Source organism: Aptenodytes patagonicus, chromosome 2 (genome assembly GCF_965638725.1).
Source record: "Aptenodytes patagonicus chromosome 2, bAptPat1.pri.cur, whole genome shotgun sequence".
Lineage (NCBI taxonomy): Eukaryota > Metazoa > Chordata > Aves > Sphenisciformes > Spheniscidae > Aptenodytes > Aptenodytes patagonicus.
Genome location: NC_134950.1, coordinates 147,825,336 through 147,852,772, shown reverse-complemented (window position 1 = coordinate 147,852,772; position 27,437 = coordinate 147,825,336). Strand labels below are relative to the sequence as shown.

The 27,437-nt window shown below is 37.2% G+C and overlaps 2 protein-coding genes across 8 annotated transcripts in view; one reads left to right on the top strand and one right to left on the bottom strand.

Moving 5' to 3' along the window:
• Positions 1-8,635, bottom strand: part of SLC25A40 (solute carrier family 25 member 40) — a 28,607-nt gene extending 19,972 nt beyond the window's left edge. Inside the window, exons 1-6 of one of the 6 annotated variants that reach the window (XM_076331586.1) lie at positions 7,924-7,954; positions 7,202-7,328; positions 6,789-6,907; positions 4,664-4,723; positions 3,379-3,485; positions 1,274-1,341 (exon numbers count right to left, since the gene is read on the bottom strand). In XM_076331586.1, the coding sequence (XP_076187701.1) occupies positions 1,274-1,341; positions 3,379-3,485; positions 4,664-4,723; positions 6,789-6,882 (329 nt within the window). In that variant the 5' untranslated portion in view covers positions 6,883-6,907; positions 7,202-7,328; positions 7,924-7,954. Of the gene's footprint in view, positions 1-1,273; positions 1,342-3,378; positions 3,486-4,663; positions 4,724-6,788; positions 6,908-7,201; positions 7,329-7,527; positions 7,564-7,923; positions 8,199-8,471; positions 8,496-8,582 lie in introns of those variants that run through there. The other 5 variants (XM_076331587.1, XM_076331588.1, XM_076331590.1 and 2 more) reach the window with 5 other exon arrangements.
• Positions 8,600-25,236, top strand: DBF4 (DBF4-CDC7 kinase regulatory subunit). Of its 2 annotated transcripts, none has more exons than XM_076331582.1 (13): positions 8,600-8,704; positions 8,911-9,008; positions 11,498-11,676; positions 13,602-13,796; positions 14,993-15,043; positions 15,529-15,598; positions 15,742-15,818; positions 17,302-17,332; positions 17,608-17,650; positions 19,454-19,585; positions 22,235-22,349; positions 22,682-22,806; positions 24,031-25,236. In XM_076331582.1, exons 2-13 carry the CDS (start codon positions 8,963-8,965, stop codon positions 25,076-25,078), a joined length of 2,112 nt encoding a protein of 703 aa, XP_076187697.1. In that variant the 5' UTR covers positions 8,600-8,704; positions 8,911-8,962; the 3' UTR covers positions 25,079-25,236. The 2 variants fall into 2 exon arrangements, with proteins under 2 accessions (XP_076187697.1, XP_076187696.1); XM_076331581.1 differs by having other exon boundaries at positions 17,605-17,650.
• The last annotated feature ends 2,201 nt before the right edge of the window (positions 25,237-27,437 follow it).

The following is a 27,437-nucleotide window of genomic DNA, read 5'->3' as shown; positions in this document are numbered from 1 at the left end:
GAAAGACAATGTGGAGTGAGTAAATATAAGCTTTTTCCATTCCAGCATAGTACAGACTATAGCAAAAACAGCTAGATCTATAATCATTCAGTGTAGGGGTAAAGCACCATATCTTACTATAAAATGGCAATTATATTTCTGTGTTTTGTCTGTGCCAGTATAGCACATACCACCATTACCAAAAAACAGCGAAGACTGTCATGCTTGGAAAACCAACAAGCCATAGTTTAGATCTTCTTTCAAAAACTGCGTACCTCTCTCCAGTCAAGAAGCTGGTTCTTCTCTGCTGGAGTACAGAACATACGTTGAAGAAAAAACTGTCTTGGCTGAAATACAGACCTCTTAGTTAAGTTAGGTCCTAAAGGTTTATATATTGAAACGGCCACATGCTGCAGGATGAATAACAAGGCCTGAGCTCCACCATGCTTTGCTTTTTTCTGCCTATATACCGAGCACTGTGTGCAAATCAAAAGTGTACCAGTGCTTTCCCACTGGGCAACACTTCATGTCTTACAAGATACAACTTTAACATACATGTTAGATTTGACCACTTTATTGGATTGTTTATGGAGGAGGACATAATTATAGAGGTCTTAATTACTATCTGTACCAGGTTAATATGAATAAAAAGATAAAACACTTTGGTGCTGTTTAACCTAAAGAGAAGACAAGGAGGAGGTCCGATAACAGTGTTTAAATATGTAAATTCGTCTTGTAGAGAGAAAATGAATGATCTGTTTTCCATGGCAAAGTTGGATAGGATAAAAACCAATAAAGTTCTTTGGAATGAAGAAGATTCTAGTTAGATGTTTAAAAAACATTTAAGTAAGGGTAATGAGGTGCAACACTAGAGTGTCTGTGGAAACAGCTGTGTTGCTTATTGCAAGTCATTAGTAACAAGCTAGGATAGCAAATAGCTATCAAAGACTAGCACTCTCTAACAATCACATTCAACCCCATGATTCGATGATGCTATCAAGGGGACAGTTACAGTAAGGATACAACCTCTGAAAGGCAGAATGAAAAGTCTGATGTTCCTGCTTAACTACTGAGAATATATCAAAGAAGTTGCAAGGAGAAATCTCAAGATCTGGCAAAAATTGTACTGTCTCTCGATGTTTCTGATCAAACTGATTACATCATTATCTGTAACTTCAGAATTTACCAAATTTTTAAAATCACTTAGAAATAAACATACTAATTTGTCTAAATAATGAAGTAATTTTTTTAACGAGAATTCATAACGTTACCAAAAAAAGAACGTTCAACTTACAGTGTTGGGGGAAGTCCACTCCACAGTGATTTAATTCCCTCTATTTGAATAATTTTCACAAATGCATCCTAAAAATACAACCAGGCAAAGAGCAATAATTAGCTACAAACTTTTGTACTCAGTAATATATTTTAGCTGGCAGAACACAAAATCAATGTGTTAAAAATTATGTTTCTAAAATGGCTTATCATTGTAAGATCCCAATTTTGTAATTGCTTACGCTAGCTGTCATATTTAATAACACAAATAGTTCCACTGAGCTGAAGAGAAATATTTGTGTGATTGAATTTAAGAATTTCCTTCCATCTTTAAAAGACCAAAGCAGTAAATTTCTATCAGTAACTGACAGCCCTGTGAGTAAGTTACTTTTAGAACTAATACAGCACAGTAGTAACTTGTGGAAACTTCCCCAAAATAATCCACTAAAATATTTTTATAATACATACAAACATTCTAGGCATGAAATAGCAATTAAGTCTCAACAATTCTTGAATACTTGCTTTCTCTGACAACAATGTGACAACAAATGTGCAACGTATATACACTATACTATATACCTGGAAGCTTACAATTAATATCACAGCTGTCACATACATTTCCCTGACCACTGACTGCAGAGGAACACTAAACCTTGAAGGTCATTCAGCTGAAATCACCATCAAAAAGACAAACTCCCTAATATTAGGATACCTAATTTTCTTAAACATTTGGGGGACGAGGTTGAGATTTGATGGATTAGAATATGCTCAAGACCAGACATTATCACATGGCCTCAAAAGATATAGAGCCTGACAAACCACAAAGAGGACTCACAGGAAGAAAAAGGCAAATAGCTTTAGAGTAGGCAGCCTTGATGGACAGATCCACTGAGGTAAAAAGTTGGCGAAAACAGAGACATGATTTATTAAAACAAGCCTGACTTGAAAAAATGGAGCTTTGAGAGGGAGTCAAGAAACCCTAAAAGGTCCTAACACAATTTGACAAAAAAGACACTTAAAAGGAAAAAAAAAAGACAGAAAATGGCATGCTAGTATTTTACGTTTTCTCCAAATATATTCTGTACTAGTTAGTTTATATGTTTACAAATCCAGCTTCAGCAAATTTACAATCCAGGAAGGTACAGATAAAAGACTGAAGACAAGACGTAACTAAATCCAGTGACTGAACAGCATATTTATATACCTAATTATATGGACAAATACCGCAAAACGTGTACAGTCCTATCACTGGCAACCTATCATGTCCACTATAATTTTTTTTACTGCACAATTTCCAGCACTGGTTTTTTTTTTAAAATGAAAGGAGATTCAATGATATGATTGTCATTCTTCTTCATGAATTACCTTGTCACAGCAAAAATGGGCATAAAATCATGTCAGTTAGAAAACTAAGTGACTTTCTAAAAATGTTATGGTAAAGTTAATTGAAAAATTCAAACTTATGAAGTTATTAACTTTTTTAAAAAGTAACACTGTAAAATGCTCAAGAAACCTCTTGCATGGGCATTTCATTCTTCTCAAAAGTTTAATTCTGAAAAATCCTTGATCACATGTGTAAGTTAATGGCAGAGTTAAACAAAATCTTGATTAACGAAGCAGCATCAGTGTCCGACAGCAAGTCTGCTTCAAATGTCTGGGTAAAACACTAGTCCTACAAGTTTCAGTGGATCCAGAACCTGACACATGAACTTAACTTTAAAACACTGTCTGCATTGTTAGTTCAGCTCAGGAGCATACTGGGAGATCTGTGGACTGAACAGAGGTAAGGAGGTACAAAAAATCAGTACCTGCAATCAGCAACTATTGCTAATATAGCTCAAGTGGGGAAAATAAAACCATAGAACCAGTATCCTGTAAGGAAAGCGGTTGCAGCTGCCCCCTTGTTTGTCTTAAAGGAAGGAATACATATTTTCTTGTACAAAGTAGAAGGTATCATTAATCACCATATAAATTACACAGTGTAATCACATGAACAACTCTCAAATCACATGAACCCTCTCAAATGGTAAGATTCTACCAGAACTTAAAAAAACCCAATAAATTTACAGTATGCCATTTTAAAATGTTTTCAATGTACAGTTTTATATAAATATAAAATGTTCTTACCAATGTCCCTTTGAAATGCCCAGGTTTTTTATACCAGGCTTTGCTGTTCCCATTCTCACAAACACATATATGATCCATAAGGCCATTCGAGTATACAAAACACTTTCCTAATAAAATGGTGTATAAGAATATAGTTAATGCTCGTAAGATTGTTCTTACTCAGCAGCAATTTCAAATTGGATATAATGGCAACATAGATTTATCTCTGGTTAGACAAAAAGGAGCAAAATAATCTTGGTAAGTCAATGGCAACAAAATAGGTAAAAGGAAAGAGGGAACAAATGTACTCCTCAGAGTGCCAGACTAAATGAAACTGCCCTCACAGGCTCCAGGAGATATGTTTATGCAATACTACCATCTGTTGAAGGCTAAAAACAACACAGGACCTGAATGTCACTATTGTATGTAACTATGTGAACATCTTTCACTTTTAAATCTTTTATTAAGTAGCCTCAGCATCCACATTACAAGTGAAGGTATTATCTCTTAGGTTAGACTGTATTTATACTAGAACATCCTCTACTTGTTTTTGATTTCTTCTACATCATGTACTTTGAACCTGTTTGATAAAATATTATTGCCATTATAAAAACATACTTTGAGCTTCACATTTTCAGATTTCTGAAGGGTTTAGAATTTGCTAAAAAACCAGGATAGAAGGCACAAGTATTTTTCCTGATTTACAGCAAGTGTGACTGCAAATATTCATCTCCACATACAACATGGAACTTCCACACCAGTCATCTCATTTCCTTTTAAATCTCATTTATTAATTACAACTAAATAGTAGGACTCATTGGCATATCTTCGAGTGCACAATGTCTTCATCTACTTAGAACCCAAGTGACAAGTGACTTAGGTAAGACTTACCACTCTTTTGAAAAAGTCTTTGGATTCTGGAGGAGATGAACTTTGATCACATAAGCCCTCTGAGGAAATATTTAGTTATTTATTAATAGCTTTTTTTTTCCCTTAAACTCAGCCCAGTAATAGTTGTACCTTCTGCCACAATGAAAATACTAAGGAAGACAGAAAAAAGCCTATTTAAAATGGTATGTATTTATGGGGGTTTTTTCCACTGTGTCTATTCACTGGCACTTTCTTTCTTTAGCAATTTCAGTATATATTGCTGTGTTGCTTTTTTCCCCCACCACCACGCTGAAGAAACAAACATAATTACTGAGAAACAAAGGAAAACATTCTGTAGCTCAGCATTATGATAACTATCAGCTAAAGGCAACAGCAAAAAGCAAACTGTCCTCCATTACACTACACATTTATTTACCTTTGGGGAAAGGATTGCTTTGGGCTTGCAGTCGAGTTTTGATAACATCAAGAGGAGTTACTAAAATGAAACAAATAAGTCATTTAGAAACACCCTGCATGCCCTAAAAATGTAGAAGTGTACAGATGCCTCACCATGAACTTCTACGACTTTTTTTTTCCCCAGAGGGAAAAAAAAAGACCTGTTTTACAATGTAATCAGACAGAGGAAAAAAGGAGAACTACAAAACCTGTATCGTTTGCAAGTGACCATATGTATCTTTTCTAATTTACTAACAGTTGCACAGACAACAAATATTAGAGATACACAAAGCTCATCCAAAAACCATTGTGTCATTTTGTCTGAAAGTGCTAAAACTTGTGCTATTATGCTCTGCTGCTAACCTTTTACAAGTGGTATACCACAAGGCATATGAGATCAGATTTTGGCCTCAAGCATGTAAAATATTACAGTATTTTTCATATGTTTATTCTTTTTCAATAAACTGACCATAATAGCGACATTCAAAAGAAAAACTTTAAACTCATGATGTACTTTCCTTCTTTGCTGTGTGTAGACAAGATCTAAATCTTTAGAGCTGTTGAAAAGTAACTGAAGGTTTAGTGAACATTTCATTGCTTCCCCTCTACCCCTTACAATTATTACAGGCCTAGACATGCTGAACACTACAGTGGCTGGTCAGCTGGACCAGCCTCTACTGATTATATTGACTGAGGGCACGATTCAGTTGCCTACATACAAGCAGCTAGTGCCATCTGAGTCTCTAAGGTATCCAAAATATCTACACAGTTGGCAGAAATGACACAGGACCTACAACTTTACTAAGCAGCAGCTAGAGGCTAAGTCAATACTCTAGCATGCGTCTCACTGAACACATTCCTATGCACAGGCAACTGAGTCACACCTTAGCTCTATTGATGCCTCTCAGTTGACTAACAGGAGGTTGAATACTTGGCTCACATTTCCATATCTAAATGTAGGGATCTAAATGTGACTCCTGCAGCTCAATCAGTTGCTTAAAATTTGGCATCTAGTAGCATTTTAGCCACTCACACATATTCTGCCTCGTCTCCCAGCTGCCAATTCAGAAAGGAGCCGGTCTCCTATACCTCTTGAGGTCTCAAATACCAACGCCTTACGCTGTACTAGAAACTTATGTACACACAGTTGGAATCCATCTTGGGAATTCCACGGATTGATGTAGCTTTGCTTGCTACTTTACCTAACATCACAGGACACAGACTAAAAAGACTATGAATTTTACAGGTTCCTGGTAAGATCCTATTTTGTAAAAATTTGGAAATTTTGTGGGGGAAAAATCGTGCTTGGAAAACTGCACATTTCCCTGTAGCGTAATCCATGTTAAAAGTCAGAACCAAAGGCTAGCTTAAGCCAAAAAGTAACTAAAATGCAAAGTATAAGCTAATGAGCTTGGAGAGCTGCAAGGAATAGGAAGTGCTGAATGTAACCAACCAACGCCTCCTTAGGTACACATGGGGAAGGAGGTCCTGAGCGAGATGACTGAATATGAAGCGGAAGATGAATTCCACAGACTATCCAGAAGTTTAAAAGGTTAAAAAAAAGCTATCCTCAAAAGCAATGTTTAGGGGCAACCCCCCCCCCCCCCCCAATAAAAGGCTTTGACAGTGTAAGACATCACAGCAGAATAAATTAATGTTACTACTGAAGTGGTAACATGAAGGGGACACCTCACAGGGGCCAGCCTTGCAGGATTTGTGTCTTGCACTGTAAAGCAGACTTCTATTTAAAAATCTATTTTTAAGCAGCAGGAAGTATGGAAATTGATTTTTATTATTAATTTTGTTTCTTGCAGAAAGCAAGCAATGAACTACTACACCTAGAGGAAAAAAGACATAGAAATGAAAAGTTAAAAATTATTCTTATTTTCAGAAATGGTTAAAGATTATCAGGGACGGGAAAGTTTTTAATTAACCACATTTGTTAAAATACAAAAAATTACGAGAAAACTATCCCAAAACATCCTTGTTGAACATATTAGTGGAAATTTATAAACCATATATATGCAGACATCATGCTGAGTCAAACTGAAGAGTAATCACTTTGCAAAGATTCTCTCTGTGGCAAGCTTGATAGTTTGCCTTACCAAATAACGATGTAATTATAGCTCCACAACAAGAGGCTATTGCTTGCTGAATAATGGTTGTTTTATCTAAGTTGCTATCACTCATTTCAGCCATGGCTTTATCCCTGGAGAAGAAAAACCTGTTAAGGAATAGAAAAACATATTGCAAGACTATGTTCAAAACTTGCAGAAAATGAAAGGAAAAAATATTTTAAATTTTCATTAATACATTATGTATAAGCAGCAATAATGTAAATACTAGTTTTCTACTTGTATACAAGCATCTCCATAATTTTTTGAAATGGGAGTATTTGCGCCATGTTTTGTAAATAATTCAAATTTTCTAAATGACAATAAATCTTTCAAATCCTTCTTACATGAATTACAATGTTTATATTTTTTGTAAACCACATTAAATATTTAATATGTATCACCTCTTGCTGCAACAAAGGGTTTAGGAGCATGTAAATAATCTGTACAAAGATAAATTCCCAGCCTGCGGCGCATAAACTGTAGCACAGCGGAATAATTCATCTAGCCCTCCTCTTGCTTCTGTCATTCCTGTGAGAAAATCCAGAGAGGTCTCCCGGTTGATCCAACAGTCACAGCCTACTAGTGATGACTATATCCCCTAGCAGACTCCTCATGCAATAACCAGTGACTAACTAGTTTTAATGTTACTATTAAATATTAATTCCTTGAACAAATCCTGCTGTATGGCTGCATAGGCAAGGTTACGATACCTTAGGAACGTACTCACAGTATCTAAAAATGAGGAGCTTATATATTGCCAGTATCTGCAACTAGCTAGGACAGGAGAAAATAATAAATTAATAAAAACATTTCAGGACATAAAATCCCCAAATAAAGGCATCTTTCAAAATGCATGTCATGCATAAGTGCAGTTGTGACTTTATTAGTTTACATTGAGCTAAGCTTTTTATTTGATCTATAGGAACATTACGGTTTGCTATTTCTAAGTTTCAAATAAAAGATAAGAAAGATTAAGCTGCATAAACCAAGATTCACTTCTCAGATGCTAACAACTAGTAATTGGGGGGCGATTGTCTTTTCTTAATATATTTTTAACTTATAACAGAACTACTTTCCTAAATAGCATATATAATGCGTTTATAAGCAACAACCGGGTTCTGACCTCCGAAGGCAAAGCCTTCCGCAATAAAAAAAGCCGAGCATCCTCTGCCAGGCCCCCCAGCCGCGTGCCACAGCCCGCAAGTCCCAGGACAGCCGCAGATCGTGAAGTCGTGCCCCGAGCTGGGCCAGCGATCTGACCTGCCCTTGAGCGAGGGAATGCCCCGGGGTGGAGGGGGGGAGCCTCCGGGGCGGGAGGCGCTGAACCCGGTTAAGTCCCCGGCCTGCCGGCACCGCGCCTGCACCGGCGGGAGGTCGCTGCACCGAGCGGTTGCCCCTCGGAAAGCCCCCCCCACCTTGCCGGGGCCGGGCGGAGGGACTCCTCCCCGGGATTTCTACTGAGGAGGGCGCCCACGGGCCCGCCTCGGCCCCTGCGGTGCGGGGAGGGAGGGGAGGCGAGGCGGCACCCCTCCCCCAGCCTCCCGCAGTAACGGCCGCTGACCTCCCGGCCCCGCGGACCCCCCCTACCCCGAGGGACTCCTCTCCCTTCCACCCTCCCCTTCGCGGGAGGGACCCCGCCGCGCCCCGCGGCGCTCGCCCCGGGGCCCTCACCCCGCCTCGCAGCACCGCCCCGCCGCGCTCCTCCCTCCACCCCCAGCGCTCGGCCCCCGCCCTTCCCCCCGCCTGCCCGCGCCCTAACGCGTGCGCGCGGCCGGGGCCGACCGTTGGTGAAGTGCGGCCCGCGGCGGGGCACCGGGCGCCCCTGGGACCGCGGCGCCGCTCTCCCGGGAGGAGGAGGGAGGCCCAGCGAGGCGGGCTGGGGCTGTCGGAGGCGGGAAAGCCCGGTGAGGCGAGGCACGGCACGGCACGGCAGAGCACCGCCCGGAGACCGTCGCCGGCCCCAACGGCTCGCGGCGGAGAGGACCCGGGAGCCCGGTCGGGGGGCGCGTGGCCGGGCTGCGGCGGGATGGGAGGGCTTGGAGCCGCCGGGGGAGGGGGCCTGTCGCTGCTGCGTGTCGGGGATCTTAGCGGCTCTCCTGAACCCCTGCAGGTCTGTCGGCGGGCGGAGAGGAGAGGAGAGGAGGATGTGACTCCGCGGGAAGATGAAACCGAGCGCTGTGGAGGCCGCCGACAAAGGAGCGCGTCCCCGTAAGCGGCGGGTCGCTGGGGGTGCCCGGGGGGGAACAGCCGCGCTCCGGCTCGGAGGTCGGGGTAGGGGGTGTTCAAGCCTTTCCCACGGTCAGCGGGATCGCTTTCAGCCGCGGCCTGGTGCCGGTGTCGCCTTCCTGGCTCTCGTTGAGAGCCCCCGCAGTCAGCCTGGTGCTGGGTTTGGGCCTCTTGCCTCTGTCAGGCTAGCGGGTAAGCATGCCTTGGGCTGGCTTTATTATGGGTGGACAGCTGAAATAACCTTTGCGTGGTTTGGGCACTTAAACGTAAAAGTGTGTAACTGAAAAGGTAGCTAGCTAACTTGCTCTGTTCATCTACAAGATGCTTGCAGTGCAAAGAAGCTAGTAGCTATGTTGAAATTCGCTAGGCCACTGCCGTGCAAACTGCTCCACCCAGGCACATCTTTGCTGGTATCAGGAGCATGCATGGAAGGCCTCCTCAGTACGTTAGGCCCAGGGTATTAAAATGCAGTTGCTTTATGAGAGAGACTCTTTACTGTTATTGCAGTACTGCTAACTCACTCCAAATTTTTTTATTATCCCTAAGAAGTTTAATACGTATTTTCCGATATTCATTCTGGTATTTAGTGTGTTAATTTTTGAGCTGCCCTGGCCATCACATGTGTGTGCTGGGTATAACACCATATTTGGTCCCTGGTCATCTATGGAATTTCACTTGCACACCTGCTTATCATCCATCTTTTCTGTTTAGATTCTGAATAAGTTACACTATCATAAGCCTTCCCATTTTCCTATTTCTCTAATTCTTTTGGTCTCCTAGATTCTACAAAGCTGATTGCTGTTCCTGCTTCACTTACGTGTGTTCATAACCATTACTTACAGAATCTTGCAGCATGAGTGGTGGTTCTGCTCCCTCTCCCATCTAAGACCATTTCAGGGAGGGAGAGAATACATAACAGAGGGACCGTTTTGCATATTGGCTTTTTGTCTCCAGAAGAGGCCTGCTTACTTCCTGCAGCAGCCCTCATTGTCTGTTTTGAGCTTCTCCAGAAGAGGAGCAACTGGGAGTAGGGTGTCAGTCAGTGGGGGAGAAAAGACAGTGTAAAACTAATGATGTGCAAGTCTTGGATGATTCTGTCTCTGTCATTGGTTGTAAATGGATTCCTGTGGAAGTATGTAAGAACAGAGAAGGTATAATTACTTTCACCTAATAATATTATTCTGGTTTCCAGCTATGTTTAGCTACAGGGACTTCATGAGTTGCATGTCACTTCTGTGCATTTAGGACCCCTCAAAGTATTCCTCTTCCTTGTACTTATGCAGCCTCCCCTAGAAATCGCATCTTAGTATCGACAACATTCTTTGGCAGCAAGCTACACAGGGTTGCCCTGTTGCATAGAGAATCAATTCCTGTTTTTCATTTTGTACCTCACTCCTAGTTTTGTTTGGTGCCCTGTAGCTTTTTTACTGGAATAGGCTGTTTAGCCGTTCTCTCTGTTTTTCTTGATTTTGTGTATCTGTATTCTTTTTCCCCTAAATAATTTACCTTACAGACTGATGAAGTCTTAATGTACAAGGTCATTCTTCATGCCTTTGATCATCCTTGTTACTCTTTTGCAGGCTGTAAAGATGTGGCCGAGTCCTGTATTTATGAAGTAGCATAATAAAATTACCATTTTCTTTTCTGTTTTTTAGCAATTTCTAATTTTTTTCTTTTTTGATTACTACTCAGTATTGAGCTGATGTTCTCACAGAACTCTACGACACTCCAAGATTTCCCTTGAGAAATGAGGCTTATTTCTCACCCAGACTGAATTTTTTTTTTATTTGCTTATTTAAATGTCTAGTCTAACAGTTAGGCCTGCGTGGATAGCTCTGTGTTGAGCATCAGGAAAGTTCATCAGCACAGTCTAATTGCTGTATGTGGTTTCTTAGTTTTAGAGTAAAATTCATTGGGACAGAAAGAATGGTCATAACTAGAATGATTCTGAACTTTAAGCTTAGTTTTCGTGCATCTCAGACGGGTGCTCAAAATTCAGATAAATAGTAGGATCTAGGTCTTTTTTGGTGTTTCAGTTACTTTTGACCGTTTTTTGTTCTAATGAGTCTATATGAATCCTTTTTGTTTCAGATGAGTAAGAGAGATTCTGTTCTGAAATGGTGTTCTTGTGATTCTCAGTGACTGTGCAAGTAGTGTATGTATTGTGGTACAGAGATAGCAAATACTTGCCAAACTGGGTGAGAAAATTTATGGCATTGTATAGCGATGAAATAAAAAGTCCATTTTAGGATATGATTTTTAAGAAGAAACTTTTAAGGGCTATATGTGGTGGTATTATTAATGTCTTATTTTTGACATGTTTAACATACAGCTATTTTTTAAAAGTCCTATATTGCATGGAAGCTTGCCTTGTCCACTTCCATAATTTAGGAATTTTCCTTTTTGAAAAGAAAAAAATAAACACAGTTCCTAAAACACAGTCCTGTTTAAATTCCCTTTTCTTTTTGCAGCAGATGGAATGCAAGCAAAAACAGAAAAGATAAGATCTTCTCTGAAGAATGTGAAAAAAGATACAGGAAAACCAGAGAAACTTAAATACAAGCCACTCACTGGGAAGGTGTTTTACCTCGATATTCCATCAAATGTGATATCTGAAAAAATAGGAAAGGACCTCAAAGAGCTAGGAGGGGTAAGTTAATGAGCAGAGAACTTTATGAAACTAGAAGAAAATCTGCACATGTGGAATGCCTTTTCCATGTTCTTTGTGACTGCATTTTAATGTTATTTGTATTTTATATGTGATGGGATTTTATTTTTTTACGTTTGTCTTTATTTTTAATCGAACAATTAGCTTATCAACAAATTATTTTGTCATTTTTTGCTAGAAGCTACTTTGCTAATTGCAATAAAAGTGTTTATTATAAAGGTTTGTTTTCAGTTAATTATTCATTTGCTTAAAATTTTATCGAAATTTAGTAAGTTTCATTGTTTGAGGTGATTTTTTTTCTGCTGCTTCTGGCTATATTGACACGTTTACATGTTACAACTAAAGTTTTTCAGCTGAACCTGAAAGTGATTAGAGAAAGTGTTTTGCATATGCTTACTAAAAGTCAGTAACTTCAGTAAGTACTTTCTGCACAGAGTGTATTAATGAGTATTTTTTAATACTCTTATTTAAATCATAAATTTTATAAGCATCTTAATACTTTTTTTTTTCCTAATTCTTCTGTACGAAAGAAACGCTTTGATACAAGCAAGTACAGGATATCATAGTAACACACAAGCAATGCAACTGCTTAGTCCACTTTAAACTTAAATATTTTGAATTAGTGTAGAGGAATCTTGGCAGTTAAAGTATTAAACACCCTTTAACCACAGAAGCAAAAGGGATCTGCTTAAATTGCTAGCTATTCTGAACGTTGCTTTGGCAATACTTATTTGACCTCAGAGGACCACTGAGCGGTTTTATGAAATTGATGCTTGTAAATCAAGATGCAGTCTGAAATTATAGTAAAGGCAAGGAATAGCAATAATGGGTTTCAAGTTAAATGCATCTCTCTACATTTAGCATTAAATGAGTGCGTGCTATCTTTTGCCTTTCTCTCTAAAACAGAATTTTAGGAATTCGTATGTGAAAGGTAAGGTTGCAAATCAAAGACTGAAAAGGAAGCTTTTCTGTTTTATTCTGAGGAGTATATGCCTAAACCTGAGGTGCACCCTCAAGATCAACTACCACATGTTTCATTGTTACTTGTGTGGAGTGCGCTCAAAAGTGCCTCTCTCTGTATGTCCCATTTCTGTAAAAGGTACGTAGAGCAGAATTGAAAGGCACCATTTCAGGCTTGCTGCCTGTGCTATTTGTGCTTTCCATACTGATTAGTGGAGAAGAGGAAAATATTTTAAGCAACATAAACTGGCAAGAAATAACAAGGCAAATAGAGCTGATAATCACACAACAGTTGGTAACAAAAGACTGAAGGAGCAAAATGGAAGAGAATAAGCATAGGATAACCACATATTTTTTCTTGCTGAGTGTGAAAATATTATGAATCTACTTAAGTCTTCTACATTTTTGAGAAGTATTATGAATACTGCAGGTTTGAAACATGGTAACTATCCTGAAATTTTAATTTTTCTGCTGGTTCTAAATTCAATGAATTTATCGCTTCTTGCAAACCGTAAATTACATTTGCATACACATTCCTTTAAGTTTAGCTGAACACTTTTATGTAGTTTCTGTTACATAAAATTATATAAACAGTGATTTTTCTTTGAATTATTCTGTTGTTTCTCAATGCAGCGTTTGAATTCTTCTATTTGGAAAGTATTACAGCTAGATAGTTCAAAGAATGATAATCAAAACAAAGCAAAGCTCTTTTGATAGAGATTACAAAATTAAGAAATTGAAATTAGAATTTGTGACTGGTAAGACGCTACTACAGCTCAATTGTAATTGTCATCCAGATCTTTAGAAAATATCTTCTCGTTAATTCAGTGTTTTTGAACTTGATTATTCTAGAAGTTTTGTCACTTTAAAGAAAAGTTTGCAATGTGAAATTGAGTTACTGATTTATTGTCCTGAAATAATTACTTGCTTTATATCTTTATATTTAGAGAGTGGAGAGTTTTCTTAGTAAAGATATCAGCTATCTGGTGTCTAATAAAAAGGAGGCAAAATTTGCACCAACTCTTGGTCAGATTTCTCCTGTTCCTAGCCCAGAATCTGCACGCAATGGAGGAAATAGTTCACCTCATCCTAGCAGCCGAAAAGATCGACGTGACGGAAGTTCGTTTAAGATAGTAGATACAGTAAGTTTCTTAGTAATACTGCAAATGGGTACAACCCATGGGATATGCTCTCACAATTTCTCTCCTATTTTGTTTCCTAAAGATGGCAACAGTTCCTTGGGTGAATAAGGGGTGTTTTGTTTTTTGTTGGGGGTTTTTTTTTTTGACAAGTCAAACATACTTTTAAACTAGATCAGTCAAACTTGTTAAACTTAACTAACTCAAACTAATTAAGCAAAGTTTCAAAAACTACTTAAAAAAGGAGCCTTTTCTGCAAATAAGCAGACTACACTAAGATCTTTTCTTATAGTATGCCTGACATAATTAAACATTGATATTGTTACGTTTGACAGCTGGATCAATATGGATAGGCTTGTGATGGCATCCAATGGTTCCGGTCTCTTTAGCAGCACAGCCTGTTAATATCTGGCTGCTGTGATGTTGTTAATGCAGATATCTACAGAAGTACTCTTTGATAGTAGTTCCAGGAAATAATTAAAATCGAACATTATGAATATTAGTTTTTTTCTGAGCTCTTTCTTAGAGGATCAAGTTAATTGCAACAGTTAGTATCTGAATTTGTGCAGGTTTACGTGAAGCTTCTTACATGGGCAAGTCTTGCGTCCTTTCAAAATACAGTTGGAAACAATTAGCTGTATTATATACATGGTACTTATTTAGAAACGTGACTGCGAGTCAGTCTGTGGCTGGTCTTTGCATTGCATAGATGAGATCACCTCATTTTGCAAATAACCTGGATAGGTAAAGGCATGCTCATTATGAATAAACAGTATACAGTACAAAAGGAGATGCACTGGTGATAGAAAAGATGGGGATAAGATGGATTATGATTATATTCATGGCTGTTAGCTTAATTTGGCACAAGTCCAGCTGATGAAACCTCATCTTCTGGCGTGTGCCACTGGCTGCTTATTCCCACCATCTGTGTTGTTCCAGCACTAACATTGCTTCAGCCATGCAGTGACCTGCTTTGGCTGAAAACAATTACTTGTTGGGTGTTTTTTTTCTATTCAGACTGTATCAACCATAACCTTGTGGGGAAGATGCGAATTAATGAAAAATAGCAGTACAGTGAACAAAAGGAGGCTGTCATAGCTAAACTACGTATTTGTAAGCAACAATGTAAATTGCCTTACCTTTTGGTTTTTTTGAAATGAGTTCTAACTTGCTACAAATGTGCTTCTGTCTTAATATAGGTACGTATGAGCAGAGGAAAATCCTTAGTTGAAAAAGCAATCAAAGAGCAGGTAAGCCAAGTAATCAATGAATTCGTGCTTGAGAAACTGGTTTTGCTGTTCTAGAAAACAAGCAGTAGTAAGAGTGGTCTTAGTGGTCTAAGAGAGAAGTCCTTCATGGAACGCTCAGGCAGAAGTCGAGGGATTGTCCTAAGTAAAACTGTCAGGTCATGCTTTCTGGGTACTTCCTGAAGAATTGAAAGTCTGTGGAGTCTTATGATCAGTATTATAATTTATCAGGATTGCTGATATAGCTAGCATTTGTGATAATAGAGAACAGTTTTGGTTTTATGAAAGGTTAAATATAATCTTTTGATGGTGAAGTGCTGTGACACGGAGATTGAAAAGTCAGTTGAGGAGAGCGATAGTCTTTTGGCAAGAAGCAAAGCATCTGTACTTTGATATCGGCTTTCATATTACATGTAATATATTTGTAATTATTTTACATAATCTGCTATATATTGCTTAAAATTATTAATATAATTTATTGTTTGCAGGACTTAATCCCCTCTGGTAGTATACTATCCAATGCTTTGAGTTGGGGTGTGAAGATACTTCATATTGATGGTAAATGTTTTTGTTTGATGAAGCCTAATTTGAACTTGTAACATTGATTTTATTATTATTTTGTTGAATTGAAAATATTAAAAATGACAAATTACTTCAGACATACAAAAATAGCTGAGTATACTTCTCCCTCTTTTTGCCAGATGTTAAGAATTACATTGAACAAAAGAAAAAGGAGCTCTACTTAATCAAAAGAGCAGGCAGTTCTTTTAAAGATGTGGTAAGTGGCTCTTTGAAAGAAATGCCATTTGTTTCATTAACTGTGAAAACACAGGTGTACTAAATACTAACTACTGTGAAGCTTACAGATTTTATTTTAATAAAGTCTTGCTCATGTTCAGTTTTTCAGACCAATATGTTTTATGAATTGATTTAAAAACTATCTTTGAAAAATAGAAAGTATTAGCTATACATCTCAGCATTATTCAAAAATAAATTCCATAGTAGCATTGATTAAATAATGCGTAGACCTTTGCTCTTGCAAAGGATATCTAAGAATCAGAAGTACTGAACTGTCTGAAACTTCCATTCTGCCTGCCTCAAAAATAATAAATAATAAAAAAAAAATTGCGGCTTGGTTTTAGTATGATGTAGATTGTAGTCAAGTTGCCCTATATAATTTTCCCTATGACACAGTGATTAGAAACCCCTTCCTTTTGATGGACCATTTTGAAGAATCACAGTTATGTTTCCTGAAGAAGCTGTCTCTAGGGAATCTGTCAGTTGCTCAACTCTGCATCTTTTCCTTCCCAGTATTTTAAAGAACTAGCATAAAGCATCTTTGAGCTATTCTGCCAATAATGTGCAGTTGGCATGTGAAAATCCTGATTTCTCCAGATTTTAGTGTATGATGTAGTGAGACACTGAAACTGTTTTAGCTGCTTGTGCGCTCCATCTGCAGTTGCTCTGTAATTTAAATTAAACACTTGAAGTTGTACAATTATCTAGTCTAGGCAGGGGTCTGTGATAAGTAAATGGAAACATACCATCTAGTATATGTTATGTTGTTTTGGAATGCAATATTAGCTAATTATTGAGGCCATGTGAAATCCTCTGCTAAATCATCAGTGTATCATGTTCATGGATAGCAGGTCGGGGTTTTTTTGCAAGTAGTATAAACTAGGAGTTTGTACCTTTACCAGAATCAATTACAGCTAACGGCTGATGCTTGAATGGAGACTTTACTCTTTTCTCTTTTAATCTTTGTTGCTAAAAAAAAAAAAAACCCAAACCAACCTGTGTAAATCCATTCAAATGAGAAGAATTGTTTTAATTGGAGAATGTTGCTATCTGCAGTTTTTGGTGGCATTTTACAGCTTGTAGTTAGTTAGCATTTATAAAGTGTTGTAAAAATGTTATCCGTATTTAAGAATCGACTTTCAACCATGGCAAGGTATTTTGGTGGAGGAGAGAGAGTAAGTGAATAAATTTACCTGTGTGGGTTTTTTGTTTATAAATAAATTGAAACATCTCAAGGAGAACACTTTTTTTGCAGTGTCGAAATAAGTATTTCTTTGAGAAACATGTCACCATATTTCTGAAGTACTAATGAGCTTAGTTTCCCTCAAAATTTATCACGATTGTGTATACAGTCATGATTAATACAGGGAGACCCTCATAACTTAAAATTACCTACAGCTAAATCTCTAATAAAACGCAGAATAATATTCACAGGGATTTTATACCTTCTCTTTTTTCAATAGGGAAAACAAGTTACTGCTCCAAAGTCAAGAAGTAAGTATTTCAGTATTTGTAGAGTTTTTTGTTTTGTCTTACATTCTGAATGCTTAAAAATGTACTATAGTTCTCATCTGGTCAAGTGTGCTGCCGTATTCTAATTTGCATGTCTAAGAAAAGCATGTAGAAAAACTTTATGGAAATCAAGTTTGTCAAAACATGTACATAATGAGTTCTAAAACAATGTCTGCTTATTTATTCAGCTACTGGAGTAACTTGCTGAATGAAGAAAACTATTTCTCTCTTAATTTTCTTTTCTCCCCCATGAGCAGGTAGACTGAAAAATCCATTTGTCAAGGTGGAAGATAGAAGTCAGTAAGTGTTCTCTTCATGCATTCAATAATGCGGTTTTCAAACTGAGTAATTCAGAAACGTTTAGTATGCCTTGAGGAAGTGGCCTTCAGATTTCAATTTCCTTCAACTTCCTGACTTTAGATGCCAGGCATACTGTCCTCTTACAATAAGATAAAAAATTTTCATCTCTGCATGCTCTGGGTAGGTATCTGTGGTTAGCCACTGAATGAGATTGAGCAGGCAGTAGTATAGTAGGGAATATTTGCAATAGGTAACGGAACTAGAAAGTTAACATGTAGCTCCAGTTTGTAGACCATGAGAGTGGGTTCTTTGGGTTGCTTTTTGCCAAGGGCCATATGAATGAAAAGGAAACCTGGAAGCTTGGAACTTTGACATCTTTTCTTAGATGTCTTCTTCAAATCCTATAGCCCAAAAGGCCAATAAAACTTTGTATACTAAATTCCAGTCCTGTAGTCCCAACTCAATAACATTCATCTCCTGCAGAGTCTGTTTAGATGTAAGGAAAGGGAAGTTGTAGTTAAAATCATCCCTTGAAATTAGATTTAATTTCCTGTTCAATCATTTCTTTTTAAAAGGGAAAAAAAGCTATTAATCTGATTTCAATATCCACAGTAGCATGAAATCTGATATTTTCAGCCTTTAAAATTTTCACATCTTTCTGGTCCTGTAATTGATCAGACCTGGTTGTGCAAGGAAATACCAGTCTGCCGGAAGTTGAGAGAACGATCAATTATAAAAAAATGCAGTTCTGCACGGCATGTTTTGCACCTTTATATTCTTGACTAACTTCTGCCTTATGATGATGTTTATAAGCTCCAAATTCTTTGACCTGATTTCTTTGACACTTTCCTGAATTAAACAGAGATCTAAACCTGGTCTTACACTGAGTTGGTGTAATAGATATGAGGGACATGAGGATAGTGGGGAGAATTGGACAAATACAGTTATAAGTACAAGAAATTTGTATATAAATATGTGTGAATTTGACTTCTGAATGTAGCTGTGTACCAAACACCTGAAACACTTTTAAATGTCTATGTAACATCAACAATGTTTTTTAATGTTTAAATGTTGATGCAACATAAGTAACAGTTCAGAAGCAGAACAAGATGCTTAGCTGTCCCTGTTATGCAGACTTGCTCTTTTTCTTCTGCCTGGGTAGCTTATAATAGTAATGTGGGGAAAAAAATCAGACTGAACTGTGGCATCAGTATTACAGTCAAATGATGCAGTATGTGTACTTTTGGTATGCCCTATTTTAAACATTTTTTATAGATTCAGAGCAATGGTACAGTTGCTAGTTCTGATATCTTTCTAAGTACAATGCTGTACAGGAAAATTATCTTTCTGGAAAATGAGGTGGTCAGATTTTATATTTTGAATGGTGAATTGATTAAAATTTGCCAAAAAGGAAGAAGATGGTAAAATGGAAAAAAAAAATTAATATGTTGGATGTTAGGAACTGCTATAGCTACTTCTCAGGAACACAGATGCACCGTCGTCCAAATTGTTCTTAGTTGTATTGGTTACCCGATTCTCAACAATAAATAGGCATGAAAGCCATGCCCCAGGGAATGTGTAAGACAGCTATGGAAACTCAAGGCAAATCTATTTTGAGAAAGTATCAAGTTTATAGGAAGGAAGGAATGACTTATTCGATGGTATTTATCTGTTTAGCATTCTGTGTACATTATATGTAAGAGAGAAACACTTCTTCAAGATTTTTGACCTGATTGTAATTTGTGCTATGAACTCCTTTCTCCATTTCTGGTGGTTCTAATGCACTTGTTTTGTCTAATACAGCCACTACCGACCATTTTATCTGCAGTTACCCAGTTTTCCATTCCTGAACTACTGTGTTCCAAAACCATATAGTCCGTTTGAGGTGGATAAGAAGCATCCTTCTGGTCAAAAGCAAACTCAGTCTAAGCAAAGGTTTGTTGAAAACTTGTTATTGAGGTGTGGATAGAGGAAAGGGCGGTTCTCTAAAATAATTCTAAAGTAATTGTTTTCTAAAATAAATGCTCTGCTTCTAATCTTGTGTGATATTTAATACTAATAGCCACGTCCCAGCTGATGTATTTGCTGCACTGTAACTGTTGGTGTCTGTCTATCTTTCTGTATCCTCTTTATCCTGTCTTTAGTCCTTTTTTTGGGCATACAGATGCATACATCCAAAAATGTGGCCTTCTCCTATCACTATGGGTCAGCATAAGATATTTTTTTCCTTTCTGCCACTGGTTTCTTCTTTGTCCTCATCTTGGATGCCATCCAGTAAGTATTTTACAGGAAGTGGATTTCTTAAGACTTCTTTTGATATTTGTCAGTATAATGCTAAAGTAGGCAGTTAAAAATTTTTACAACAGTGATATTCAGTCATAGTGCAAAATCATTGTTGATAAAGAGTGCACACTGTTGATAATGTCTAATTTATAAAAACTAGACTCTGCAAATACTGCTTCAACTCTTCAGAGATGAAAAGTGGATGCCAACTGCCCGTAGAATTGCAGTTGGTCTTGCAGCAAGTGTTTATGATACATTTTGGATTTTAGGCTCTATTTGAGCACTCCAGATGCAGTTGGGACTTCTGGTAAATCAATTGCATGATTTGAAACTACTTAGGAGTCCTAATTATCTGGTTTTATGGTGAATCAGACTATTGTTTTGAATTTCTTCTACCTAGCATATCTGGAGTATTGATTCTTTCATTGACTTCTAAAATTGGTTTGCGTGAGATATCTTTTGTGAGACTAAAGATACTTAGGTGAAAGGTAGCTTTGCTATGTGTGGAACTTTCTGTATCTAGTAACTTTTGCTGCTTTTCTGTCCTCAGGGTTTAAGACTTACTTAGGTTTGGTACTTGTTTTCTTTATAAAATAGCTTATCCACTGTTCAGGTTCTGTCCAGTCTTCACCATTATTGTATTGCTGGAGGTTTTCAGCTGATGTTGCCATGATGAATTTTATTTATTTTTTTTTATTTGTTTGGGTTTTTTAATTGCAATGAATGTAGCAGTATAAAAAACCAAAGCAACTATAATACAGTGGTAACCTTTGCAATAATAAGGTAATTTCTCATGGTGTCTCTTTAGAGGGGGTTAGAAAGGCCCATTATTTTTAAAGCATTTAATGAAAAGAATATTGCCTTTTTTTTTTTTTCTATGGATTAAGGAATATGATATATTAAAAATTTCAGGAGTTATGTTTGAATGAATATTCTTATTTAATCTTTCAGGTTGGCACATGCCAAAGGGATATTTAGGTGGGAGATTATTTCATACTCAGCAGGTAAATGTGAGGCATGTCAGTTTCAGGAGAGAGAAAGGGGAGCGCTGGCCTGTTTTATCTTTATCTGGGAGAAAAGCTTGTTGAAACTAAGTTGTCAATTCTGCTTGCTTCTGCATCAGGCAAGACCTGCAGACGTTATTCAATCTTCAGATGATAAATGCTGTTGCTTATATCCTGCTTTACTGGTTCTCTGATTTTTACAGATCTGAAGAGGGAAGATGAAAAGGCTAGTGCAATAGTAAAAATACACAGTTAGGTGGAGCCTATCCTGTGGAACCCAGCAAATGCTGGGGCAGGTGTTACCAATTTAGACTTCTTGATTGAAAGAGATTGTTGAAAGCAGCGTACACTTACTGTGCTGAGCAATGCATTGCTATGCTTTCTAAGTTAGAGATTTTTCAGGACAGGTTTTTTGATGTAAGGTCCTGAGCCTACATCTATGCAGATACTGGTAGTCTGTTGGAATGATTTTTGGCTGAACAGGGAGATGGCGCTATTCCTCTGAAGTAAAAGGGAAGTAGAGATTGATGGTTCTGCTTTACCGCTAGCATATCATCCTTAGGTGGTTTAATAGTGAATTGCAGCAAACAGTAGCTCTCCCCAGATGAGGACCCTGAAGGTCATGGAGCAGCTATTGAAAACCTCTTTGTGTTTTAATCTCTAGAAAGAACTTGAGGTTCATTTCCTTGTATTTCCACTTAGCCTGTACCTAGAAAAACAGGACAAAATGGCATTTGGTCAGCATATTCAAAAGCTACATATAACCAACAAATATGACTGTTGTTTACTTTTACCAAAGAATGAGAGTTCATCTGTTAGACCAAGTGTTTTTGCTGTGTGTTTTCTTGGCATCAAAAATACTGACAGTCAATGAGATGTTAGAAGACTTTTTTCTTTTTTTTTCTAGTTTTGACTTTATCAAACCTTTTATCAGCTATGCACAGAGATTTCAATATGTCCTTTGGTTTGTCAAGTGAGGGTTTTTTGTTTAGCGATTTTGTGTTGTTTATTCTGAGTCAGGGATAGTAGTACATCTGTACTAACCTGGATGTTTTATGCTTACATTTAGTTCCACTGGGTCTGCCTGTCTTGTTGCAGTAAATCTTTTTTTTAATTAATGCATAATTTTTCTCTTTGTTTTTCCGAAGCATTGACTAACATAATATAAATAGATTGAGGGGAAATAGAGTTGTTTTTTTTTCCAATTAAGGGAATAAGAATGAACATAACTGTGAGAGGCAAGTCTAGAGCTCAGCTCCATATTTGAGACTCATTAATACATCTTTTCTGTTAACAGAAACAAAATAAATAGTGACAAGGACTGTGGAACTCCTGTTCAGCTCCTTCAGAAGGACAAAAAAAAGAGAGGATATTGTGAATGTTGTGGGAAGAAATACGAAGATCTGCAAACAGTATGTGAAATGTCAAGTATATGCTTTGATACAGTCATATTTCTTAAGTGTGGTATCAACAATGGTTTCTACTTGCTAGTTTAATGTATTTTTTATTTTAAAATATTTCTGAATGTATCTCCTAAAAAGCAGCAAGTGGGTATTTTTTTCCCTTGTAGGTTTTAATTCTTGATTGCTGCCTCTATGTATGGTAGCTGAAGGCACTAATAGTTCATGTCTCAGACACTGGTAATAAATTAATGATACTTACTGACTGCTCCATATCATACTGTTGACTTGTATGTTCATGTCTGTAGTATTAGATTTGTTTCATGTTTTTTCTTTAATTGCAGCATCTTGAAAGTGAACAGCACCGAAATTTTGCACAAAGCACACAGTATCAAGTTGTTGATGATATAATCTCAAAGTTTGTTTATGAGTTTGTTGAATACAAAGATGATGCAAAAAAACCGAAAAGGTAAGTTACCTTTTTACCTAAATTTTAAAGTCTCTGTGAGTTAAGACATTGAACATAAAGATACTTAGTGCTGAAATTCTGGATCTGGTACAGAATAAATTAATATTTTTCAGTCTGAAATAAATCACGGAAATTTGCAGTGCAATTGTACCTGGCAAATCAGTTCTATAAAGCAGAAATTGGGGGGGTATTAAAGGTGCAGATGGCATCACAGGAAAATGAGACTGAGACTGAAAGGAATTGCCAGAAGTTGTCCTACCTGTCCTTCGGCTTCAGAAAAGCAAGATTTACTGAACTAAAATATTGCCAACAGATGGACAGGAATGTCTGGACATCTTGCTCTAAAAACTTTCTGATATTCTTAGTAACCTAAGAACAACAAATTATATCCTCCTCAGTCAATCTGATCTCTTTACCAGTGGAAAAGCTTTTCCTAGTCTAATCTAGATCTTCCTATCTGTACTCTAAGCCTCTTAGGTTCTGTCCTGCCTGTGCTGGACAAAGAAAGCAGATTTTCCTTTCTTCTTTGTAGCTCAAAAGCTTAAACGGGAGAGAGACTTGTTTCATGTCTTGGACTGTAGGCACCAGTGTCTTCATTACTTGGAACAGTAACTCAATTCAAGATTGCTCTGATTTGTTTGCAAATGAGTCAGGAGATAAGGAATCACTTTCTTATTTCTTTAAAAAAAAAAAAAAAAATTGAAGAAATAAAGATATTCTTAGTGAAATCAAAGGAAATGCAAATAGAGTCAAACAACTGATATAGTAATGAAGGCAAGCCTTTATTCCTTTTGTGATTTAAAAATACTGAGTGGTTAGGTTTGAAATACGATGTCAAGAAAAGCATATATAATTATGCTAATTCTGTGTATATATATCATAGAATATTTGTAAGTATTTATAGTTACTGTGTTATATTCATTAGCTTCTTTTGTTCTTAATACCACTGTGAATTGAGATTTACTGAAATACTAGATTCCTTCATGTATTTTTAAAACAATTTTATGAGCTGTAGAAATCAATAAGAAAACATCAAATTCAAATATAAGGCACTTTATTCCTGTAGAAATAGTGTGTTGCAACCCTAAATGTCCTTCCTTTAAATGTAAAAACAAAAATTGCTTTGTCAGTTCAGTTGCTTTTCTAGATTCAGTTGCATATGGAGTTATGTTACCCATGTTTCTTTGAAGTGTTTGTTAATAATTTTAAACAATTTCATTGTAGGACGAAATGTAGTATAGGATATTTTCCTCCTATTATTGGAAAGATAACTAGACCAGATGAGCTGAAACAACGACTGAAAAAGCAACGGATTTCTTTGAAAAGTTACTCGTGGAAGGATATGGCAATACGGGCACTCAAACTGGATCGCCAGCCAGCAGAAGTACAACCGAATTCTGTGTCAATACCTACCCCTATTTCTGGATCTGTCTGCTCAGTTCTTTATTGTCACCTGTCACAACCTTCAGAACTAAAAAGTAAGTTCAGATATAATGATGAAAATATTAAAACTGATGGCTCCTGTGCTGCAAACTTAAGAGAGACTACTGTATCATCAAATTTCATACAACCACCCCCTCAGAAAGATGACAAAGCATACACAGAGAACTTGTCTCGAGCTTATGAGCCATTCAGTAAAGAAATATTGGAACCAGAAGTAAATAAAAAGAATATACAGCATTTTCAGGAAGGCACGTGTACTTTATATTCTCATACTCAAGTTACAGATTTTAGTGAAAAAGACAAACACCTATCACAGCCAAAACGAAAATTAAATAATGCAGTAGTTCTACCAGCAAAGTGTTTGAAAAAAACAGATGCCAATCCTACGTTTGTCAAGAAACATCGTGATTTATGTGATAATCATCAACAGATGCAGCACAATGTAGTTCTGGAGGCTGAGGTATCTGATACTGCTGTAAACAAAGAACTTAATGAATTGGCTGCCAGCACTGCACATAGTTCACCATCTGGAAAGCTGCGCAGAAAAGTGAAGCTTTACTTGGGAGGAAATAAAAGAGAAACCCGGAAACAGAATATGGAGTTATGCGTAAAGTATACAGATGGACTGTCTGTTTCTGAAGAGAAGAGAAGTTCTTGTAGCTCACCAGTGCAGGCCCTACTGGAATTGTTTCAGACAAGTGAAATAAACTCAGAATTTGGAGGCTTTTCAGGTTCAGCTAGCATAAAAGATACATGGGAAGGGCAGAATACAAAAGTTACGTGGTCATTATTTTCCTCTTCATCCTCATCCCCATTTGTTGGATTTTAATGCTGCTTTATTTAATATAATGATTTTCAAATAACCTTGCGAATTTAAGGTTTTATTAATGGAAACTTTAATTGCTGTATTATATGTACAGATGGTTTGTATTTTTTAATGCAAAAACTTCTGTATATGTAAATATGAAAAATAAAATTAAGGTGGTGTTTTTTGGTTTTTTTTTTTTCTTAAAAGATACTGCTTTATCACAGCTAGTAAAAGGCTCTGACCCCAGATTTGGGGTTAAATTAATTGCTGGGCAACCAATAAGCATGGTGTAGCTGCACTTGGATAGAATAATCTTCTAAAATCACTGATTGTGGTACGTTCTAAATAACCACACTATAAATAATGGGTTGTTCCATTGTAAATAAGGCAGTCCACTACTTAGGGACAACTGATGTTTTGTGGAGATTTGGGTGGCTTCTCTTCCTATTCCTTCTGCTGCTGCTTTATTAGAGGATGGAAAAATAGAAAGTCACTTGCTTTCCTAATATTTCTTCTGCTGAAATTGTCTTGGGGAACCTACGTAGTCACAAAGAAATAGGATTAAGAAAGCACATATAATATTTTTTGGCTACTCTGACATAATTTATTTTTAGACTAAAACTAGCTGTATTGTGGGTTTCAGCCAATAGGAAAGCAGTAGATGTATACTTTGGTTTTGTTTGTTTTTTTTTTTTTTTTAAAACCCAAACACAACAACAAAGCAGCAACAATGATGGCAAAAAACCAGCCAATAGGTTTCTGATTGACTCAGGTAACTTGTTTGATTTTTCTTTCAGAGTAGCCAGCCTGTCTGACTAGCTTACTCAGGGACAAGAGTGAAAGACACAAGTGAGAATTGGGAAGACTTTTTTAATACTTTGAATCTTTACCAGAGCCGATCTCTTTCAGAATTTCCATATCTGTAAATCAGTGCAGGGCATGAGTATAGAATTATGGTGGAGGTAATTGCAAAGCTTTATTAATAAATGTAAGTGCCTTAAGGTCATATGAGAGATCTAAACCAGCAGAAATTACTCTCATTAATTTTTGCATAAATTACTTGTTTGCATTTTTCTCTTGGCTGTTTAGTATTCTCAAACCTACTCTGTCAGTGTTCTTATGGTTAAAGTGCTTTCAGTCGTTGCATACTACTGTCTGTTCTTTCTAGGATATTTTCTGCAAGGGGTAGGTAAAGCTTCTTGGGGTGCAGGAATGGGTGAGGAAAATAACATGAAATTACTTTCCTTTAAAGAGCGTGTGAATTGGAAGCTTAATGATGAAAGTAGCTGCTTAGGGCATTGCTGTCACCTTAAAGGTGACATTCCTTGTTCCACTATTTATGTAATTGCCTGTACAGTCTGGTGAGAACTGCTTTTGCGCTCTCCATCTTTCTGGTCACTTCTGGCTTGATTTATAGTTTCTTCTGATCTGAATTCACATCAAGAAAATTATATAGAAAGCCATTACAGAAACGAGCAAAATTAACATTTTAAAAAGGAGTTGATCTTGAATATGTATGTCTATATATATTTTGCCTGTAATTTACCAATATAGAGTGGTTTAGGAAGGGGGATTTAAAGTAGAATATGGAAGCAATTACTTTGTTCTTCATTTTGAGTGATGCTTTAATGATAGAAGGATTGCTCTCTGATTTGACAAATGCAATCTATTTTAGGAACAAGTGTTTGTCCATTTTTCTTGAGAGTTTTTGTTTGGTTTGGTTGGTTTTTGGTTTGTGGGTTTGGTTTTTTGTTTTTGGTGTTTTTTGGGGGGTTTTTTTAGCTTTTGGTTCAGTACTGAAGTAAAGTCTAAGAAAAACTTGCATTTTTCCCTTAACACACTGCAACGATCTGTCAGTAGGTCTCTCTTGCGCATGTCTCCCTCCTCACATCCCCGAGACACATACTCTTCTTGGTCGGTGTGGTGGCCTCCATCAGACTGGAATGTATATGCATGGTTATTTATATACATAAAGATTATTGCAGTAGTTAAATGTTAAGGGGAGAGGTAGTAGACGTTAGTAAATCTACTCATCAGATAACCAATGTGTATGTCTTGTATATTATATGACTAGATGCAGTATTAGAACATGTTAGCTCAATGGGCACTGCAAAGAGGAGATTTAAACACATCGGAATCTGTCTTCAGAATCTTAAGGGAAAAAAATTCAGAGGCTTGTCACTAAAATATGAAGACTGCTCATTGTAATGCAGAACAAGATAGGAGAGTCACTGCTACTGGTTGCAAAAAGCACTTTTAGTCATGATGCAGATTTTGTGTACAGGTGACTAGTCACATTAGTGCGTACCAAAACTCCCCTTTGTATGTAGTATGTTCAGGCAGTGTCACAAGCCACGGTAAGCCTATTAACTATTTCTAA